General features: G+C 44.9%; 1 protein-coding gene across 4 annotated transcripts; it reads right to left on the bottom strand.

The window, feature by feature from the left end:
• Window positions 1–623: 623 nt before the first annotated feature.
• On the bottom strand, window positions 624–23004 carry LOC142899007 (tubulin alpha-1A chain-like). 4 transcript variants are annotated; one of them, XM_076042389.1, is made up of 5 exons: window positions 22873–23004; window positions 22468–22708; window positions 21921–22145; window positions 19101–19781; window positions 624–2116 (listed from the first exon to the last, which is right to left on the bottom strand). In XM_076042389.1, exons 2-5 carry the CDS (start codon window positions 22687–22689, stop codon window positions 1817–1819), a joined length of 1428 nt encoding a protein of 475 aa, XP_075898504.1. In that variant the 5' UTR covers window positions 22690–22708; window positions 22873–23004; the 3' UTR covers window positions 624–1816. The 4 variants fall into 4 exon arrangements, with proteins under 4 accessions (XP_075898504.1, XP_075898521.1, XP_075898513.1 ...); XM_076042406.1 differs by having other exon boundaries at window positions 21969–22145; XM_076042398.1 differs by having other exon boundaries at window positions 21921–22117.
• Window positions 23005–23172: the final 168 nt, after the last annotated feature.

Below are 23172 nucleotides of genomic sequence, written 5' to 3'. Positions count from 1 at the left end.
TGATTTAAATCTTGTTAAATATTTAAAAAGCTCCAGTCTTATTTATCCCTTACCCAGTATTTACCAAAGAAAAACAAAATTACGTATATTTAGTTTTAAATATTAAAACTAAAATATTGAATATTTTGTTTCACTAGTTGGTGAAACGTGAGATGTTTCTTTAGCATGAATATTTATTTTGTCCATTTTTGTCATTTTTGTCCATTTCAGCTGCGAAACTGAAATGGAATTTGGTAAAATAAATAAATAAAAATATAGATAAAAATTTAAAACTACAATTAAAACTGGAAATTTGATAAAATATCAAGGTGCGTCCGGATGTGCTGTTACTACCTGTGACTAACAGGAGGGTGCCAGCGGATGTTTGGGATCTAACGCACTCATTGTGGCACCTTCACGTCAACATTATGTGCCCTGCTCACAGCTGGCAGGCTGAGTTAGCATTAGCATTAGTTAGCATAAGAGTGCTGCGCCACGAAACCGTGTTTTCTTTTAAGGTCGGAAGCTTCACCGTAGATGCTAACACTACAAATAGGTAGGTCCGCCGTCTCTGCTGCTGTCACATCCTGGTTGAGCAGGTTCTGTTCCGGTGTTCACTTTCATGTGTTTGAGTCACAGAGGTCGTTTGCATTCTTTTTTTTCTTCATTTTATTTATTAATTCCTGCTGGTGGTGCTAAGTTCTTGTAGCCTCAACGGAGCCAGAAGTGGCGCTGCTGCAAGCCCAGCCTCGCCCCGTCCAGTCCCGGAGGGAGGGAGCGCGATTCGAACTGCCAACTGCTCAATGAGACCACCAATCATCACATGCCTTGACATTGCACACACACACACACACACACACACAACCTGCCAACTAAATATATTTATCCAGCTGGTTAAGTGACGTCACTGGGGGTTTCGCTCTGTAAACACACTGTAAAGTTTGACTGATATAATTGAAGTTTTCTCCTGAAAAAATTTTATAAATTCTAACCAAGTCAGGAGATCCAGTGGAAAACATTTCCAACCGTTCCAACCCTCCTTGGTTTCAACAGCAGCCGCAGGTGTAGCGCATCTTTACACAAGATGATGCCAAAGACTCTTTTTGTGACACAAATAAAGGCAGAAGTAGACCTTACAGTGAAAGACGAAGCAGAAACTTTCAGCTTTCTGTCTTTCTGGCAGAGCTGCTGTCCCTCCAGGTGGCACTGTCAAATGGCTTTCCTCATTGGCCATGTCCTGGTCCTGGCCCTGGCCTCACTGTATCTTGTACCTTCACCTCTTGTCTAATCTTGAGGCTCTTCCTCTCACAAGCTCCTTCTCCAGGTTCTGGAGCTGCTCTTCCTCCTGACGGCTCAGACCTTTGGTGAGGCTCCTGGTCCTGGTCCCACTGGGTCTTGTACCTTCATCTCTTGTTTGAGGTTCTTCCTCTCAGAAGCACCTTCTCAACCTTTGTCTCCTGATGGTTTCAGACCTTCAGTGAGGCTCCTGGTCCTGGTTCTCATAAAGTGAAGAAGACTTTTGGTCTGAGGTGCTGCTGGACCTTACAGAAGAAGAACAGTCAGTTGTAGACAGACAGGCTCGTGTTTGTGCTGAAACATCTGCTGAGACCGTCAGAACTCCACCTTCTCTTCCTCCTCTTCTTCTTCTTCTTCTTCTTCATTGATTATGAATTCCAAAACTTCTCAGCTGCCATCAGCTGCAGATCTTTTGGAGGCCTTGTTGAGAGAAACACATCCACCTTCTCTGAGACAACAGAAGAAAAGACAGAACATTTCTCAACTTGTTCCTGGTGTTTCTTTCTTTCCATCAGTTCCTCATCGTCCATCCATTCTTTCGCTAGTACTCGTCACTCTCCCCATCACCACCGTCAGGGACACTGTCGCTAGCCATTTCCTCATAGTCCTTCTCGAGTGCCGCCATGTCCTCGCGGGCCTCGTGGAACTCGGCCTCGTCCATACCCTCGCCCAGGTACCAGTGGACAAAGGCCCTCTTGGCGAACATGAGGTCGAACTTGTGGTCGAGGCGTTCGAAGGCCTGGCTGATGGCTGTGGTGTTGCCCAGCATGCAGACGGCACGCTGCATCGGCGCCAAGTCTCCACCGGGGACCGCCGTGGGTGGCTGGTAGTTGATACCCACCTGTCAAAGAGTCAAAGGTCAGGTCAGTTCACACAGCAGGGACGTGTTGGTGTGTCAGAAGCCCACATGATTGGGCAACAAGAGGAATAAAGCATCATAAATGAGGAAATAAAGAAAAGGAACGTGAGAACGGCAGAGGCAGAGGACCAAGTTACAGAAGTGGGGGAAAGAATCCAGCACACAGAGGACATCATGTCAGAAATGCTAAAGTTGCCAGCCCAGTTTGATGACAACATGAGTCATGACCGACCAACAGTCACCAGGATAACGTCTGTGTTTATGGAGTAGGTGAAGGCTTGGAAGATGACTCCACATCAATGAACAATTTAATCGAGCAACTACTAAAAGAAGGTCTGGGCCTATCCGATGAACCTCTACAGATACAAAGATCACATCGCTCACTCAGGTCCAAGCTGCTGGCATTGGTGCAACCAAGATCCATTGTGGCTAATTTCCTGAGCTACAAAACCAAGGAAATGGTGCTGCGTACTGCTTGGCAGAAGAGAAGGTCCATGTGGCAGGACCAAAGAATCACACTGGACAATGCCTACCACATATGCTCCATAAGCATCAAGAATATGCTGAGACATGCAAATTATTAAGGGATAAAAAAAAGTACCATTTAAATCCTTCCATCCAGCCCGCCCAAGGGTGGACTACAAGGAGACAAGATCTTCCACACAGCGGTGGAGGCGATACACGACATAGCAAAAAGAGGCTTCCCCATCACTGTAATTCAAACCCCAGATACACTGTTGGAGAGGATTCGACAACTGACGTGGAAGAAAAGAACCCGGAGTGAGGAGAGACGACCACAGCGACCGAGAGTTAAGGTGAGCTGCAAGAAATAGCTGCAGTCTTTTAGAAGAGCCACAACACCACCCAGTGGACCATCAAGGGATAACGCAGAATGGATGATCGCGAAACCTCTTAATTACAGATGGGTGAGATGAGGACCAAGCAGGGCCGGCCCAAGCCGCCATGGGGCCCTAAGCAAAATTAGATTTTGGGGCCCTCTATTTCAGCCAATATTGATTGTTGATCATTCACACACCTACAATGAGTTCAATGCAGCTCTGGCAGTGTTGTTTACATCCTATTGACGGCCTGACATGTCTTTACACATGTATTACACGTTGAAATTATGCTGTTGCTGTATCTCCAAAGGTAAAATAATCAGAAACGTAAGTAATACCAATGCAAACTTAATAGGAATAATTTCAATGAATGCATCGTGGATCACATCCAGGGTGCCACATATGGTTTTCAATCTCAAAGGGTAGCACATCCAGCTACAAGAGTGTCCTAGGGTTGATTTACACAACATTCCAAGTGATAAAGCACAAAGTGTGGTACATCATCTAGTCTTACTGAAAGTAACACAAATAAACAGGTAGACAATGTTCTTCCCGTAAATGTGTCATCTGGTTATTATATCATATTATTTTTGGTTTCAAAAAAGTGCAACAGCAAGGTGCAACAATAAGTTGTAGTGCAACAACAACAAAAACGTGCAACAACAACAAATAACACTTATATAAAAAATAATAAATTCAATTGTACAAAAACAGACAGAATAAAATGAAATAAAACAATAAATAGCACGCAAATAGTTAATGATAGAAATGAACAGTTACCTGAAACAAGGTAACACAAATGGTCTAAAAAAATATATATAAAGTTGAATAATTAGGTCTTAAAACCACCCACTCCTAAAACCTGTGCCTCCTGGCTTTTCTAGAGGCAAAGTCACTTTTGACTTCACTGTAAGAAATCTGATGGCCAACTTTGTGGCTGAGGGATATGTCCTTTTTTGTGACATTGTTTCGCCTAACCACCTGTGTTTGGATGCGCAGTGTGTACTGCATGTCGGGAGCCGGTTACACTTTTTTTTTTTTTCTTGGCAGGAGGCACCGGTGCAGCGAAGCTTTAGCTACAGAGGCATTAAGAATCACTAGTTCTACATCAGCAGCCGCACTCTGTTGAAAGAGTGTTTTTGGGCAATAATATATCTTTGATCATATAGAAATCATCATTTATACATGGGGGGAAAAAATTTATATATTCTTTTTGATTGCTCTTGGGAGCCCCCTAGCGGCCTTGGGGCCCTAAACCGTCGCTTACTTCGCTTATACCTTGGGCCGGCTCTGGGGCCAAGGCTCTGTTCACTCTTGACTGTACTTTTAAACTGAGGCTGGTGATTTAAATTGGGATAAATACTGTTTTTTGGATTTGAAAATTACATCAATAAACTACCTAGGTGATGATACATGTGTATAAAACATAATTAGAAGATCTGGAACCAGACAATTGAGACCTAACTATGGTTCTTAGCTTTATAGGCCCCCTCAGTTCTACAGTGTTTTGGGCTGGTGTACAGTCATAAGGAGACCTCTACCCTGGAGTCTGGAAATGCACTTTTTATTTTACTTTGGGTGATTTCATCTTCTACGGGCGGACAGGACAAAGGAGAGCGGAAAAAGGAAAGGAGGTGGGCTGGCAGTGTTTGTCAACGATAGATGGTGTAACCCTGGGCACATCACTGTTAAGGAGAAACTCTGCAGTAAGGACATTGAGCTGTTAGCGGTTAGCATGAGGCCATACTATCTGCCAAGGGAATTCTCGCATGTTATCGCGATAGCTGCGTATGTTCCCCCCTCTGCTACCGCTGAGGCGGCCTGTGACGTCATCCACTCCACTGTGAACAGGCTGCAGACACAGCACCCTGATGCCCTTCTTCTCATCTCTGGGGACTTTAACCATGTCTCTCTGTCCTCCACTCTGCCCACATTCACCCAGTATGTCACATGCTGCACCAGGGACAATAAAACACTGGATTTACTGTATGCTAAAACCAAGGGGGCATACAGCTCATCAACTCTCCCCCCCCTGGGAAGATCTGACCACAACCTGGTACGTCTCCTGCCTGTGTACAAACCTCTTGTCCGCAGACAGCCAGTGGTCACACGCACTGTTAAGAGATGGTCTGAGGAGTCTGTGGAGGCTCTGAAAGACTGTTTCGACACAACAGCCTCACTGACTGCATTACGGACTATATTAACTTCTGTGTGGATAACATCGTACCCACCAAGACTGTACGGTGTTTCCCAAACAACAAACCCTGGATTACACCCGACATAAAGGCTCTGCTTAAGGAGAAGAAGAGGGCCTTTTTGTCGGGCAACAAAGAGGAGCTAAAGACTGTGCAGAGGGAGCTGAGGAGGAAGATCAGTGAGGGTAAAAACAGATACAAGAAGAAGATGGAGGAACAGCTGCCGCAGAACATCGTCAGCGGAGTCTGGAGGGGCCTGAAAACCATCACTGGTTACAAGGAACCTGCCACCCCGCCTGAGGGGGATCTAAAGTGGGTGAACGACCTGAACACTTTCTTTAACAGATTTGATCAGTCACCCACCCCTCCCCCTGTCCAGTTACCACTGCTGCAACCCCCACTACCTACTGTAACTGTGACTGGCCCTCCCCCCACCTCAACTGACCCCTGTTCAACAACACTCTGCATCCAGACCCCCTGTGCTCCCCTGTCCCTCTCAACTAGCCAGGTGAGGACACAGCTGAGAAGGTGCAAGGCGAGGAAGGCTGCAGGTCCAGATGGCATAAGCTCAAGGCTATTCAAATCCTGTGCAGAGGAACTGTGCGGGATAGTGGGGCACATCTTCAACTTGAGCCTGAGACTGGGGAAGGTACCAGAGCTGTGGAAGACATCCTGCTTGGTACCAGTGCCAAAGACCCCTCACCCAAAGGACTTCAACAGCTATAGGCCGGTGGCGCTGACATCGCAGCTGATGAAGACCCTGGAGAGGCTGGTTCTTGGTCATCTGAGACCCCTGGTAAGACCATCGATGGACCCACTGCAGTTCACCTACCAACCTGGCATCGAGTGGATGACGCTGTCATCTAACTCCTTCAGAGAGCCCTCTCTCACCTGGACACGGCTGGGGCTACTGTGAGGATCATGTTCTTTGATTTCTCCAGTGCCTTCAACACCATCCAGCCGCTGCTTCTGAGGGACAAGTTGGAGCACTCTGGAGTGGACCACCTCCTCATGGCCTGGATTCTGGACTACCTCACCGATCGTCCGCAGTACGTGAGGGCTCAGAGGTGTCAGTCTGACGCTATCATCTGCAGCACGGGGGGCCCTCAGGGACCGGTTCTGGCCCCGTTCCTGTTCACCCTCTACACTGCAGACTTCACCCACAACTCAGCGAAGTGCCACCTGCAAAAGTTCTCTGACGACTCTGCCATTGTTGGCCTCATCACCCATGGGGACGACACAGAGTACAGAGAACTGACCCAGGATTTTGCAGTCTGGTGCCAGAGAAACCACCTCCAGCCCAACGCAGGAAAGACCAAGGAGCTGGTGGTGGATTTCAAAAGACGCAAGTTCTCTGATGGACAACACGTCCCACCCCCTGCAGGGGACCCTAACAACACTGGAAAGCTCGTTCAGTGACAGACTTCTTCACACCGCGGGTGCAGTGGTCAGACTCTATAATCAACACCAATAACCGCACCAAACCGGACTAAGTGCAATAACCCCTCCATCCATCTATTTATAACGTGCAATAATTACTTCAGCTGTGCATATTTTTCACTGTTTTTCTCTGTATCACTGGTTTTTGTAATTTACCCAAATTTACTTAATTCTGTACATAAGTTTTTGTAAGACATGCTCATTTCACTTAGTATTTTAATTCTTATAGGCTTGTTCACTTATTTCTATTTTACTTTATACTGTTTTGCACTATTTTAGGTTATTTTTATATGCTCTGTTCACTTTACCCTATCTTCTTTGCTGTTGTAGCACCTAAATTTCCCCGTCGTGGGACAAATAAAGGTTTATCTTATCTTATCTTATCTTATCTTATCTTATCTTTTGGCTGTCATAGATTGGTGTCTGTTTTTATTTTGTTTGCAGCTTTTCAGAGCACCTAAGTGGATGCTTAACTATGCAGTGCAGTTCGCTTAGGGCAGGGGTCCCCAAACTACGGCCCACGAGAGCCAACCAGGATCAAACAGCTTGGACCCCGGGGTGAAGCAGGGGATAAGGGATGTGAAAAGTGAGTTCGATTAATTGGGTACACAAGAAAAGACACTACTGTTCACTAAACAATGGTACTACAAAAGAGAAGGGAAGTCAATACGACTTATTGCCTACAGACTGAGAAAACAACAAGGCTGACAGTACCATTCATAGGATTAAGAACCCTGAATCAGGGGCAATAGGGATTAAGATTAAGGAAAATTAAGGAAAGTTTCAATACCTACCATAAGAAATTATACTCTCAGAAACAAAATATTAATGAACTCAAAATTGCTGCGCTCAACCAATAGAATCGAATGCCCACCCTCTTGGAAGGAAGAAATAATCCCCAGTTTTACCAAAGCAAGGGTAGGATAAAGTGGAGTGTGGCAACTACTTATGTTAGCATATTAAAATTAGACTAGAAGTTATTCACATCTATTCTCACACAGAGGCTCAACTCAATATGGCCATCTCTAATAAACTGTGACCAATCTGACTTTAGAAGACCACGCCAGACACAAGACAACATCAAAAGATCGTTACATATCATTAATCACTCAGAGTGGAGAGGAAGCAGCTTTGATCAGCCTGGAATGCTTGAAAAGCTTAAGATTCAGTGTATTAACGCTTATTTAAGGTACTAAAGAGGTTTGGGTTTTTACAAAGATCTATACAGTGTCTTGCAAAAGTATTCATACCCTTTTTTCTTTGTGAAAGACCAACACAATATGGCATACAATTGTGAAGTGGAAAGAAAATTATACATGATTTTATTTTTTTTAACAAATAAAAAAACTGAGAAGTGTGGTGTGCAAAAGTATTCTGCCCCCTTTTCTCTGAGTGCATCCAATTGCCTTCAGAACTTGCCTGATGAATGCTGAATGATTGAATGTTGACCTAATGACTAAATAGAGTCTACCTGTGTGTAATTTAATCTCAGGACAAATACAGCTGTTCTGTGATGGCCTCAGTGGTTTGTTAAGAGAATATTGGGGAGCAAACAGCATCATGAAGTCCAAGGAACACACCAGACAGGTCAGGGATAAAGTTGTGGAGAAATTTAAAGCAGGCTTAGGCTATAAAAAGATTTCTCAAGCTTTGAACATCTCACGTAGCACTGTTCAGTCCATCATCCGGAAATGGACAGAGTATGGCACAACTGAAAACCTACCAAGAGACGGTCGTCCCCCTAAACTTACAGGCCGAACAAGGACAGCACTGATCAGAGATGCAGCCAAGAGGCCCATGGTGATTCTGGATGAACTGCAGAGATCCACTGCTCAAGCCGGGGAATCTGTCCATAGGGCAGGGGTGTCAAACATACGGCCCGCGGGCCGGGTCAGGCCCGCAAACTGTTTTTTTTCCGGCCCGCGAGAGGATTTTGCAAAATATAAAAACTGCAATTTTTCAATGTAAGAAAGTGCCATTCTAAATGTGTCCACTTGGTGTCGCAGTATCGTTTCTGCTTCACAAACAAACTCAATACTGGGGCTGAGCAAATCGGCTCCTCACGTCTCCTATTGGCTGCCCTCATTGCCCCAAAATGTCTCTGTTGAAACAGACAAAGCTGATGCAGAGCAGTGTTGCCAACTTGGCGACTTTCTCCCCCCAAAAAGTCGCGATTCTCCCCATTTCCTGGTGTTAATACGTTGCGATCAAGTGCAAATTGTCAATTGTGCAAATTAGACGTCATTTGGCGACTTCTAGTGACTTTCAGGACAGCCAATAGCGACTTTCCTTACTGAGGAGTTGGCAACACTGATGCAGAGTGCAGAGTGCTCAAAGAACACGGTCAAAGTAAAACAAAGAAAACAACTGGAAGTTGTTATTATTTTTACGTTATTATCACCATACCATGATTTTACCGCTCCGGCCCGCTTGGGAATAGATTTTCCTCCATATGGCCCGTGAACCAAAATGCGTTTGACACCCCTGCCATAGGGCAACTATTAGTCGTGCACTGCACAAATCTGGCCTTTATAGAAGAATGGCAAGAAGAAAGCCGTTGTTAAAAGAAAACCATATGAAGTCCCGTTTGCAGTTTGCCAGAAGCCATGTGAGGGACACAGCAAACATGTGGAAGAAGGTGCTCTGGTCAGATGACACCAAAATTGAACTTTCTGGCCTAAATGCAAAACGCTATGTGTGGCAGGAAACTAGCACTGCACATCACTCTGAACACACCATCCCCACTGTCAAACACAATGATGGCAGCATCATGCTCTGGGGGTGCTTCTCCTCAGCAGGAACAGGGAAGATGGTCAGAGTTGATGGGAAGATGGATGGAGCCAAATTACAGGGCAATCTTGGAAGGAAACCTGTTGGAGTCTGCAAAAGACTTGAGACTGGGGCGGAGATTCACCTTCCAGCAGGATACCGATGATTATGGCCCTCTAAATTACCAAATAAAATTAAACCTGCAAGCAGGGTTTGCAGGACTGAGCCTATGTGGCCGCCGCCGACCCCCGATGGCCCCAACCTCTGCCGACGACCCCCGACCTCTGCCGATGTCTGACGACGCCGCCGACATCTGCCGACTCTGGAAGAAGTCTAAATAATAATATGCCTGTCTATGCAAATGATGCAGATTTTTCACCTCCAGTATTTTTGTTTTGTTTTGTTTTTTGGATGAGGCTGTCAAATGTAAATTTTAGGCCTTGATGAGACAAGCACGTGGGTGTTTGAATGAACTCCGCTTTTGCAACCTTGGAAACAAACGCTATGAACTTGGTAATTTCTGCGTCTACATGAAATGGGCTGGATCGTAAAGAATTAAAATGGGGAAACAGAATGTCCAAATTGTGACACATAAATACCCTGTCTACAGGCAGAACATGATCAAAGCAGCATTTTGACAGTAGGAAAGCCCAATTCAACATGTACATAAAGATTCACCTGCCTATACAAATTAATTTATTTCCTTAGTTGCAGTAAGGAGAATTGTGAATGCCTTACCTCGCGGCAGTGGGCAAAGGGAGTGAGCAGAGGGCTGAGCTGCAGTTATACGTCTGTCGTTGTGGGGCGTTGTCCAATCACAAGCCAGCATTTATGATTGTCCTGTTTGAAAAGCCAATAGTATGTCCTATATTGCTGATTTGATCATGTTCTGCCTGTAGGTACCCGTTGGAAAAAAAGAAAAAGAGGGAGGCCTGGGCTTACCATGCCTGTATGACTATGACTGTGCTGCTCAACTGAGGCCTCTTGTATGCTGGTGTACCGCTTCCTATGTGGCAAGGTGTTTAAAGATATTGAAAGGGAAATGGCACAGGGGGTCCTGCTGACAGCCATAATAGGAGGTGATAGGCTCATTAATAAAATGAAGGATAAAATTAATTGGAGGCATCAGACATTGTGAGGGTTTTTTTGTCTGCAGGAAGTTCTCCTACATGTGGCAGGATAATTTCCAGGTTATGTAATGGTCTCCAATAGAATGGTATTGAAAACACACTATATCTTAAGAATATATGAAACTGGACAAAATGGCTGCATTGCGAGAGAGCTCCCGGTTGAACCAGAGCAATTAAGAGAAATTCCCCCATACAGACATGTAAGTCTTCCTGCAGAAATACGTAAATAAAGGGGACAGGAGTTAGATCACCACTCTGAGCAGTAAAAACCACCCAAAATACAGGGGGTGAGAAAAAAGAGGCGCAGCAACACTCACAATTAGCAGGTTTAAGCTAACAATGAGACGCAATACGGAGAAATGGCAGACTTCGACCTGATACAGCAAGAATTAAGAGGGTTTCGCCAAGAAAATAAAGAACAATTCGATATAAAAGAGGAGATAATTAAGGCGAATACCAGATTGGACGAGGTGGAGGAACGAATTGAGAAGGCAGAAGAGAGGATCCAAAATACAGAAGTAGTAATCACTGCTATGCTTAAACTGCACACTAAACAGGAAGATGAGTTGCTGTATTTGGAAAGCCGCTCCAGACGTGACAACATAAGGATTTATGGGGTGCTGGAGAGAGCCGAGAAAGAATCAACAACGATGATCTCCTTTGTGGAGAACCTACTCCGCGAGGGTCTCGAGCTAAGCGAAGACGTGCCCGACCTTCAGATTGAGAGAGCCCATCGATCTATGGGACCACAACCACCAGACGACGCACCGCCGCGCTATAAAACAAAAGAGACATTGCTCCGCAAGGCATGGCAGGGAAAGGGATTCACCTGGCAAGAAAATTATATAAACCTGGATCACGACTACCCCCCTCAAAAAATACTCAAAAAACCAAGAGAATATTCAGAGATCCGCAAAGTACTGAAGGAAAATAAAGTGCAGTTCCAGACCCTCTTTCCTGCCAGGCTGCGCATGAGACACGATGACGGAACCAAAACCTACAACACTATAGAGGAGGCATCTGAAGACCTGCTGAGAAGAGGATACACTGTGACAACCATCAGACCACCGGAGACGCTTAAGGAGCAGGAGTGGAGAGACGGGCGACGAAGGGCGCACGTAAAGCCGGGCGAGAGTCGAGCTACAAGGAGAGGCTCCGAACCTTCAGGAGACCATCACTGTGCCCCTCAGGGTCCTAAACAATTCAACCGACAACCCGAGGACGGCGGATGTAAATGTGATATTCCTCGATACATATTTTGACTACACTTAGTGGTGGAGACCTACTATGAACATACTGGTTTCACTTGGGATTTACTACTTTTTTTTCTTTTCTTTTCTTGTTTTTGCTTTTGCCATGCGACTGTTACAGGTAAGGGCCTCTCCCTCTGGACAGAGGAGGGAGACTTTTCCCTTCAAGTCTCCCTGGGAGACTCAACAGGGTCAGGTTAACGGACCCCTGCATAGGGAGTCACACAGACAAGGGTTGTTTATTTTGATGTTTATTGACACATTTGTTGGGTCATTCCCTGTCGGTTCTCGCAGGGAAGGAGAAGCGCACCAGATTTTTGGGTGAGATGGAGGGGGGGAGTTTCTTAGATGCAAAACAGGTCTTTAAAAATAGCGTCATTTAATATAAATGGAGTACTCAATCCAATTAAGAGGGGTAAAATACTTTCAAAATTAAAAAAGGACAAAATACAAGTGGCTTTCTTGCAGGAGTCACACCTTAATGACTCTGAACATGCTAAACTGAATAAATTAGGATTTAAACATGTTTATTTTTCTTCCTATGGGCCAGGGAGGCGGAGAGGAGTGGCCACTCTGATATCAGGTGCTGTAAACTATGAACACATATCAGAACATAAGGATAAGGAGGGGAGATTCGTATTGGTTATAGGCAAAATAGAAGGAATTGTGACAAGTCTTCTTCACGTTTATGTCCCTCCAGGAAGTGACTGGTCCTTCTATAAACATATATACATATACACATATAGTCGACTTGATGACAACAAAAAGCCAAGGGATTTTAATATGTGGCAAAGATTTTAATGTCCGACTAAATCCGAAAATTGACTCATCAAATGGGAAATCTGATACAAAAAATATTAGCAGAAGGCTAAATACTTGTATGCGTGAAGTTGGGATTGTGGATGTGTGGAGAGAGATGAACCCGACGAGTCGAGATTACTCACATTACCCATCTGCTCACATCTACTCACGAATAGACTACATTTTTATGCTTAAAGGAGATTTCTTCAGGGTGGATAACTGCGAAATAGGACCTAGTACTATTTCAGATCATGGTCCCATTTATATGTCAGTCCATTTAAAGTCTGGTGCTTCCAGTACGGCATTATCCCCCGGCTGCAATGGCCCTTCCTGCTGTATGACTTTCCCATGTCCCAAGTAGAAGGAATGGAAAGAATGTGCAGCAAGTTCTTGCGGAAATGGCTGGGAGTTCCCCCATCCTTCTGCACAATCAACTTGTACAGTAAGACCTCCAAGCTTCCCCTGCCAGTTTCATCGGTGGTGGAAGAGTTTAAAGTCACCAAGGCAGGGGCAGTTAGCACACTCCTTTCGTCTAGGGATGGGAAAGTCCAACATTTAAGCGGTGCCATCAGGTGTGGTAGAAAATGGAAGCGTCAACAAGCCGTAAAGGAAGCAGAGTCCCACTGCAAGCACCAGGAAATCATGGGTGTGGTGTGTAAGGGACGACTCGGCCTGGGTCACTACAGTGAGAAAAGGTGGAGCAGGGCTGACGCCAGAGCCAGAAGAGGCCTTGTTGTGCAGAGAGTCCGTGATACGGAAGAGGAGGAACGTCAGGTGAAAGCCATCGGACTCGCTTCCCAGGGCCGTTGGACTCAATGGGATCAGGCACAGGAGCGCCCGCTATCTTGGAAGGACCTGTGGCAGACCGACCAAGGAAAGTTGAGCTTCCTTGTGCGCTCAGTGACAGACCTACTGCCAACTCCATCAAACCTAAAGACCTGGGGCTTGGATGAGGACCCTTCATGCAAGCAGTGCGGTGCACCTGCATGCTCACTGAACCACATTCTGACGGGCTGTCCAAAAGTGTTGGCAGAAGGGCGGTACAGGTGGAGACACGACAAGGTCCTGGCCGAGATCACAAAATGGGTGGAACAACTGCGAGTCAAGACCAACACCACATAAGCCCAACCTTCGAAAGGGATAACCTTCGTAAGCGAAGGAGTGAAGACCCACAAGACCGGTACAACGACCAAGACCCGACCCAGTACCTTGCAAGTCGCCTCAGACTGGGAGTTGAGTGTGGACTTGAAGAGGAAACTAGTCTTCCCACAGGATGTCGCAGTGACTTCCCTCTGACCAGACACAGTACTGATATCTAGGAGCGCAAAAACCATCATTATCACTGAACTTACAGTACCCTGGGAGGAGAGGCTGGCTTCATCCCACCAACTAAAAAAAGCCAAATACCAGGACCTGGTCGATGAAACGGTGTTAAAGGGGTGGCACGCAACCAGCTACCCCATTGAAGTCAGCTGCCGCGGTTTCAAAATCGGTGAACTACTTCCTGCAGAGGGTTGGGCTGGGACCTAATCAGCTCAAGAAAGCCACCAGGGACATTGCTGCAGCAGCGGAATCCAGCTCAAGATGGCTGTGGCTGAAAAGAGCCCACAGTTAGAACCCTTCTGCTGGTGAAGGCAAGTCAGCCTTTGCTGCCCCACTCAGGAGAGGTGTTCAGGTCAAGGGGCGAAACACCTGTGACCCTGAGATACCTGCTGATGATGCGGAAGGGTTCCAACAAAGTGGAGGGTCAGGGAGTTCTTTCAGTCTCGGAAAATCTGCATCGGTTAGCGTAGGTCCTAGTTGTAGCTCGGAGCAAGCATCTTTTTATGTTTTACTTCACCAAATAATCAGATAAAGTCCACTCTTTGGAGACTTTAATTCAAACATCCTGAATAAACAAAATATTAAAGAAAAGCTGAAAAGTGAAATCAAAATGTATTTGGAAAATAACGATAATGAAGATGTGACTCCACCTATTGCCTGGGATGCACTGAAAGCAGTGATAAGGGGTAAAATAATAGCTATGTCCTCATATGAGAAAAGAATCAGAGGACAAAAACTTAAAATATTAGAGGAGGAATTGAAGAGACTACAGAACGAACATGCAAAGTCTCCCAAAGGCAACCATAAATGTATGATTTTAAAATTGAAAAAATAAATAAATGAAATAAATACTCAGGAAACAAATCTATTTTTACAAAACAACAGTACTATGAAGTAGGTGGAAAATCACTGAAACTTCTATCGTAAAGGCTAAGAAAACAACAAGCGGATAGAACAATACATAAAATAAGAAACTCCGCAACCAAAGAAATAGAAACTTGTCAGGAGAAAATTAAACAATGCTTTCAAAGCTATTACAAAACACTATATTCCCAGCCACAGTTGAGCAATAATAGCCAGATTGATGCCTTCCTGGACCAGATAAACATTCCACAGGTCACTGACAAACAAAACGCAAAATTAGTATCAAAAATAACCAAAGAAGAAATTCAGTCAGCAATCAGGAAAATGAAAGGGGGGAAGTCGCCAGGGACAGATGGCTATACCACAGAATGGTACAAAACTATGCAAGATCAATTAATAACAATATTACTAAAAACTTTCAACTGGATTTTAGAAAACAAGACCAATTCATTCATTCTGGAAAGAGGAACGAGACAAGGGTGTTGTGCATGGCCGCTTCTCTTTGCCCTATTTATAGAACCCTTGAGTCAACTGATAAGGCAAAGACCAGATATAAAAGAGGTATCAATGGCATCTGGGGAACAAAAACTGGCCGTTTGCTGACAATTTATTGATAAGCCTACACAGACACTTCCGAAGTTGATGGAATTTTTAGAGGAATTTGGTTTCATTTCTGGCTAGAAAATTAATATTAACAAAACTCAAGTACTGACGTTCAACTATGACCCTCCGTCCTCAATCAGGACCATGTATAACTGGAAATGGGACTCTGAGTCTATTCAATATTTAGGCATCTCGCTATCTCAAGATTTTTCCAAACTATTCAACATTAATTACTGCCCATTGATTTCAAAAATAAAGTCTGACATACAAAGATGGAACGTTATTCCCTTTTTAAGTTTAAGCTCTCGATCAAGATATCAGGATGATTCTGCCTCGGGTGCTGTACCTTTTCCAGTGTCTGCCAATCAAAATACCATCTAAACAGTTCTTAGAATGGGACAGATTGATAGCAAGGCGTTTGTGGCAAGGGAAACAGGCCAGAATTAAATTCAAGACGCTGCAATTAAGAAAAAATAAGGGTGAAATGGGCCTCCCCTGCTTAAAGGAATACTATCATGTAGCCCAACTGAGACCTTTAGTCTGCTTATGCTCACCAATTTACAGTGCAGCATGGAAGGATATAGAAGGAACAACGATCAACGGAATCCCAATAACAGCTCTACTAAGTGATAATACACTTCAAGCAAAGCAGGACATCCCAGAAGACTCCATAACAGGCAGTTATATGAAGTCCTGGCAAGAAACAATGAAAATTTGCAATTTAAGAGATGCGTCTAAGATTATGAGTTGGTGTGCCTATGATTCAGATTTCACACCAAATAGAACGGACAGCAGATTTAAGACATGGATCACAAAACGTTTAACAAATTATTATTCATTTACCCACAAAGGGATATTTCAAAGTTTTGAGTCCCTACAGAGGGACAATGGTCTGGGAAGAGATGATTGTTTTTTAGGTACCTCCAAGTGAGACATTATCTGAAAGAAACGTTAGAAAAAGGGGAGCCAGGGTTTATGGAGGTATTTTTGTCATTAAAGAAACCCAGATCAAACAACAAAATTATCTCCAAATTACAATGCCATACAACTATCTAAACAAGGAAACACAGAATACATAAAGAAGAAATGGTAAGAAGAAATACAGATAAAGATAACGCAGGAGAGCTGGGAGAAAATATGCCAGCTACAATGGGTTCCAACTGGTTCAAATACTTGGCCGGAATTCTGTTGGAAAAACACTAGATTTTTTATTACACCCATTCAGAAACATCACCAAAGCAGTTGAGACGCTTGTTGGAGACTTTGTGGATCTAATGGAGCCAACCATTTTCATGTTTTTTGGGACTGCAAGACAATAAGAGGCTACTGGGTGGCAATCCATAAACATATAAAAAATGTATTTAATGTAAACTTCCCTTTTAACTGTGAAAATTTGTATTTGGGTAACATCTTGTCTGAAACATGGGACACCAAAGACAAAAAACTACTGACTATATTATTGGCAGCCAGTAAGAAATCTGTCACGAGGAAATGGTTGAAAGTAGAACCACCCACCATTGATGACTGGATTGACATTGTATATGATATATATGTAATGAAAAGATATCCTATTCTCTCAAGGTTGAAAAAGAAAAGTTCTATAGGATCTAATCCAAATGGACTGAGTATGTCAAACCAATTCGATCTGATTTCATATGAATGTGCTTTTGTTTTGTTTCATATATACTCCTTTCTTTTGTGATACTTGGATGTTCTGAGGTGGTGCGCTCCCCAGTTCTGTTCTGTTTTGTTATTGTTATTGTTTTCAACAAAAACAAGTGATAGTCCGGGAAAAAACAAAAACCAGAAAGGCAAAATGGACAAATTCTTCTGAACATTATGTAATTGTTTTTCTATATATTTTTGACCGACTAAGTCTGTATTGAATGTATGCAATGAAAATTTGCCTTTCTAAATAAGATAAAAAAAAAAAAAAGAATAAATGAAACTGAGGGCCGCTTTACCATAACTGAGGAGAAATGGGAGGAAACATTTCAAGTACTATGGGAAACAACATGCTGAAACACATGAAGAGAATAAAATTGGTTGGCAGTTCAAATCCTGCTCCATCCCAGTCTGTCGTTGTGTCCTTGGGCAAGACACTTCACCCACATTGCCTCGCACGAATGTGAGTGGATGTTGGGTAGTGGACGGAAGGGTCATTTAGCACAGATTGTCTGCCACGCTTCTGTCAGTTGAAAAGCACTATATAAATCCAATCCATCATTATTATTATAAGTAGCAAACAATGGAAAGCCATCCCCGTCAACGAAACTGTCATAAAAGTTTCCCACCCCATAACCCCAACATAATGTAACTCCATGTCAATCACACTTTTGTGAAATCAGCTTGTCCAGTATAAAGCATCAGCCAGCTCTTGGACATCTGTGGTGCAACATGCCATTTGTGGATGGAACGAGACATGATGTCCCAGATGTGTTCGATTGGATTCAGGTCTGGGGGAACAGGAGGGCCAATCCATAGCATCAAAGCCTTCATCATGCAGGAATTGCCGACACACTTTAGCCACTTGAGGCCTGACATTGTCATGCCTGAGAAGGAACCCAGGGCCCACAGCACCAGCATATGATCTCACAATGGGTCTAAGGATCCCATCCCAGTACCTAACGGCAGTCAAGATACCTTTGGCCAGAAAAAGGAGAGCTGTGCGGCCCTCCAAAGAAGTAACTCCCCAAACCATTACTGACCCACCGCCAAACCGATCGTGCAGGATGATGTTGCAGACAGCGTAACGTTCTCCACGGTCTTTCCAGACTGTCACATCGGTCAGATCTGCTCATTGTGAACCTGCTTCCATCCATGAAGAGCACAGGGCGCCAATGGCAAATTTGCCAATCTTGATGTTCTCTGGTAAATGCCAATCGCGCTGCACGGTGTTGGGCTGTGAGCACAGGCCCCACTTGTGGACACTGGGCCCTAATACCCCCCCTCATGGAGTCTGTTCCTGACCGTTTGAGCAGAAACATGCACATAAGTGGCCTGCTGAAGCTCATTTTGCAGGGCTCTGGCAGTGCTCCTCCTGTACCTCCTTGCACAAAGAAAGAGGTAGCGGCCCTGCTGCTGGGTTGTCCCCCCCTACGGCTCCCTCCACATCTACTGGTGTACTGGCCTTTCTCCTGGTATCTCCTCCATGCTCTGGACACTGTGCTGGGAGACACAGCAAACCTGCCCATTGATGATCTTGGATGAGCAGCACTACCTGAGTGACTTCAGCAGGTGATAAACACCGCCTCATGGCACCTACAGGGGTGGGAAACTGTCAAAATGTAAATGTGACCAAAACTTCAGCCAGAAAGGATGAGAGCAGAGAAATGGCCTGCAGAACCACTCCTTTATTGGGGTTGTCTTGGTAATTGCCTCTCATTTCCACCTGTTACCTGTTCCATTTGCACAACAGCAGGTGAAGTTGATTCACAATCAGCATTGCTTCCTAACTAGACAGGCTGATTTCACAGAAGTGTAATTGACTTGGAGTTACATTGTGTTGTTTTGGTGTTCCCTTTATTTTTTTTTAGCAGTATTTGATAAGTTGCAAATACCATACCGTTATGTTTACACTTATAATGTATAATAATATCAACAATAATAGTAACAATAATAACATCAGCAAAATAATGTTAATTAGTAGTAGTAATAATTATTGTGCAGTTTAATATAATAAACATAATAATCAATGGAATATAATTATTTTTGAAATGTAATATATATTATAATCGAGTGTGTGTGTTGACCTTGAAGCCGGTGGGGCACCAGTCCACGAACTGCACCGTCTTCTTGGCCTTGACAGTGGCGATGGCCGAATTGACGTCTTTGGGCACCACATCTCCGCGGTACAGCAGGCAGCAGGAGGTGTAGCGCCCCCTCCTGGGGTCACAGCGCACCATCTGGTGGGTCGGCTCAAAGCAGGCAGCCGTCATCTGGCCCACCGAGGGTTCCTCATGGTGGGCGCGCTGCGCTGGGAAGACGGGTGCGTAGCTGGCCAGCGGGAAGTGTATGCGGGGGTAGGGTACCAGGTTGGTCTGGAACTCCACCAGGTCCACGTTGAGAGCACCGTGGAAGCGCAGCGAGGCAGTGACGGAGGAGACCACCTGGCCCACCAGCCGGTTGAGGTGGTGATAGGTGGGTCGCTCCACGCACAGCTTGCGGCAGCAGATGTCATAGATGGCCTCGTTGTCCACCATGAAGGCGCACTCGGAGGCGTCCAGCGTGTGGTGGGTGGCCAGCACCGAGTTGTACGGCTCCACCACCGCCGTGGACACCCGCGGCGCCGGATACACAGCAAACTGCAGCTTGGACTTCTTGCTGTAGTCCAGCGAGAGGCGCTGCAGCAGCAGGGAGGTGAAGCCCGAGCCAGTGCCTCCGCCGAAGGAGTGGAACACCAAGAAGCCCTGCAGCCCCGAGCAATCATCGGCCTGCAGGGGGCAGCAAATATAGGGGACACTGGTTCACATGTGCAATTATGGACACATAGGTTGTGTTTCAATTCAGGGTCTGCATCCTTCGAAGGAAGCATCCTCCGTCTGAAGGAAGCGTTCGCCGAAGGACCCAGCCGAGAAGGATGAACCAAAACCCGGCTCCCCAGTAACCACATGGGACGGCATAGCAGCCGTATTTCCTGGTTGCGTCACCGCCATTCCCAACTGCTGGCCAACCCTGGAAGTGATGTTTTTATAGTATCAAGCTAACCATTGTTCGCCATCTAACGATGCCGTTGGATGTTCAAATAAGTAAAAACCCTACGATAAAAACAGAATATTTTATGTGAAATTTCAATACTTAAATTTATATGTCGTGTCTTTGCCAGTAGATGCCGCTAATTTCAGCTGACTTCCCAGGATCCCACAATGCTTTGCAGTAGCACGCAAAGCATCCTGGGATATGGGAGGCCGCCAAGGATAGTAGCGCTGTATCCTTCAAATCGGCTAAAAGTAGGGCGCATTTTCGAGGGCGCATTTTTTGGGACTTGGGACAAGTCTTCGTGCAGTGCTATGATGCAACTTCCTTTCAAATGCATCCTTGTCTTAATGTCATAACATTTCACGAAGGCCTGTCCCAATTCATTAAAATTTGAAGGATGCTCCAAATCCGCCCTTCAAATGAGTCCTACTTTTAGCCAATTCGGAGGATGCACCACTACTATCCTTGGCGGCCTCCCATATCCCGGGATGCTTTGCGTGCTGCTGCAAAGCATCCCGGGATCCTGGGAAGTCAACTGAAATGGTGGCATATACTGGCAAAGACAAGTTCACATTCACATAAAATATAAAGTTTTTACCGTAGGGTTTTTACTTATTTGAACATCCATCGCATCACCATATGTTAAACCAAAACCCAAAATTCAGTTCAAATATGTGACTGTTAATGCTGAGTAATGGTTAGCTTGACGCTATAAAAACGTCACTTCTGGGTTGGCCAGCAGTTGGAAATGGCGGTGACGCAACCAGGAAATACGCCAAAGGCTAGACCATCCCATTTGGCTGCCCAGGTGGCGGGTTTGGGTTCGACTTCTGTCAGCCAGGTCCTCCGAAGGACCTGTCGGCCGACAGAGCGCCCGGCCAATGAGGGCTGCAGACCCTGACTTGAGACACAGCCATAGACAGACACACACCGCAGGGCCCTGCAGGACAGAGCACTCATCGTCCTGCTTGGGGCAACAGCACACACAGGTACAATCCATCACATACACACAGTCACGCACACACATTTGTACAGCCATGCGCGCGCACACATACACACATTTTTTATTAAGTTATTTCCAGCTATCTTTTATTATTTATTTGTGTATTTAAGGTTAGTGTTAGTATTTACCTCTTTATTTTTTTCTTCTTATTTATTAGTAATGTTGCCTTTTATGTGATTATGTGATTTAACATCTGCTTTGGCCATGACACAGTATTGTATCTTGTGGGTGCAGGGGTGACCAAAACCACCAACACCCACTTACCCCAGGACCACACAAGTCACTTCCCCACCTCCCCCTGAATTTTGTTCTGTTGCTGTTCTTTTGTTAATCACACTTGCTTTTATATAGATTTGAAAATTATAATAATAAATTATTAAAATATTTTAGGATACATAAAGTCTTGAGAAGTTGAAACTTTGTGAACTCTGATATTGTTGAATATTGATGTTGTCTGCATCCAACCTTGTTAAGTCAATGTTAACTGTAACGGTAAATATTCCAACTGTTCATAAGATATAAATATCTTGTTTTTTCCTATCTTACCTTGCAAATATTTTATTTTATTTTTTTATTTCCTTATTTCTTTTTGATTAATATAATCATCCATCTTTTTGTACTACACCGCTGCTGTAATTTTCCTCAATGTGGCATTGGCATTCTATTTTCTTGATCATTGTGATTAGTGTCTTCAGATAAATGAGTTTTGTTAATAATAATAATGATAATAATAATAATAATAATAATAATAATAATAATAATGATAATAATAAAAATAATAATAATAATATAGAACTAAAGGCAAACTGAAGAAACATGTTCTTTCAGCAGAGTTTATCTGACTGCAGGGTGGCTGGTGAGGACTGCTCACTGGGAGGTGGATCTGCTGGAGCTGGAGCTGAGCCCGGCCGGAGCTCACCAGTTTGCGGATGCGGTCCAGGACTAGCTCGATGATCTCAGTGCCGATGGTGTAGTGGCCGCGGGCGTAGTTGTTGGCTGCGTCCTCCTTCCCCGTGATCAGCTGGTCAGGGTGGAAGAGCTGCCGGTAGGTTCCGGTCCGGATTTGGTCTGGGAGAGACCAGGAGCAGAGCAGAGACTGCTGAGGAGGTCAGTGTTGGAGGTTCTCACCTGGTGGAGGCTCAGCACCATCAGCATGCTCAAACTGCTAGCCTACTCCCTATCATGTCTACGCAATAAATTAATTGAATTGAATTGTGTCCTGCAAAATAAATAATGGCCAAAATTTCTCTGTATTATATATATATATATTCTAAAATCCCTTTTTTGAAAAGATCCAGCAGTGCAAAATGCAATTTTTTGTGTCTTTGAGAACTTTGAAAAGCACTCTTTTAATAAAATGTATTATTATTGTAATTAAGGTTGGTCAGGCGGAGCGGTGTCAAAGGTCACGTACGCACCGATGACAGTGGGCTCCAGGTCCACAAACACAGCCCTGGGCGTGTGCTTGCCACTGGCCGTCTCTCTGAAGAAGGTGTCAGACGAGTCGTCGGCCGCTCCCGCTGAGGCCCCGCTTGCTGAGGTCCCGCCCACCGGCAGGTGGCCATCGGGCTGGATGCCGTGCTCCAGACAGTAGAGCTCCCAGCAGGCATTCCCCATCTGGGTGCCTGCCTGACCCACATGAAGGGAGATGCATTCACGCTGTGGAGACACAACAAGTTGGAAGATCTTCACAATTCCACTATTAGCAGCTCAGAATTTAGAAGGTGGAATTTAGAAGTTTAGAACTGTAGAACACAAGTTCCAGGACAGAGTTTGTGCGTTTGATCTAGCTGAAGGTTTGTTTTCTGGTTGGAGGTACTCACCATCTTCCCAGCAGGGCAGCACCTCCCAGTTGTCGAGCAACAACTGGAAGTTGTGCTACGACCGCTGTGAGGGAGCGACCGGGTAGCAGAACCACAGTCAGACCCAGAGGTTCTACAGATCTTACTATAAGTTCTGACATTAAAGCCAAGCCTTCTTTTCATGTTTTGGCGTCAGTCGGCTCCTGCACATCAAAGTCACACTGTTCTGTGGAGAAGTGGAGCCCCAAGGAGGCGTGGCTTCCATCTGGCCTACACCCACTAGAACACAGAGGCGTTGGAGCAGAAAGATGAACTGATGGA

Source organism: Nelusetta ayraudi, unplaced genomic scaffold (assembly GCF_046127955.1).
Source record: "Nelusetta ayraudi isolate G7.1 ecotype Tasmania unplaced genomic scaffold, CSIRO-AGI_Nayr_v1 ptg000004l, whole genome shotgun sequence".
Classification (NCBI taxonomy): Eukaryota; Metazoa; Chordata; class Actinopteri; order Tetraodontiformes; family Monacanthidae; genus Nelusetta; species Nelusetta ayraudi.
This window is presented reverse-complemented; position numbering and strand designations above follow the sequence as displayed.

What these genes read in the sequence shown, in the direction of transcription:
- LOC142899007 (XM_076042389.1), bottom strand. Translation starts at nt 22,689, where the DNA reads ATGTGGGTCAGGCAGGCACCCAGATGGGGAATGCCTGCTGGGAGCTCT. An exon ending in CCTGGAGCCCACTGTCATCG is followed by an intron (nt 22,146 to 22,467) that starts GTGCGTACGTGA and finishes CCTCCTCAGCAG; the next exon opens with TCTCTGCTCTGCTCCTGGTC. An exon ending in GGTGCCCCACCGGCTTCAAG is followed by an intron (nt 2,117 to 19,100) that starts GTCAACACACAC and finishes ACTCTTTGACAG; the next exon opens with GTGGGTATCAACTACCAGCC.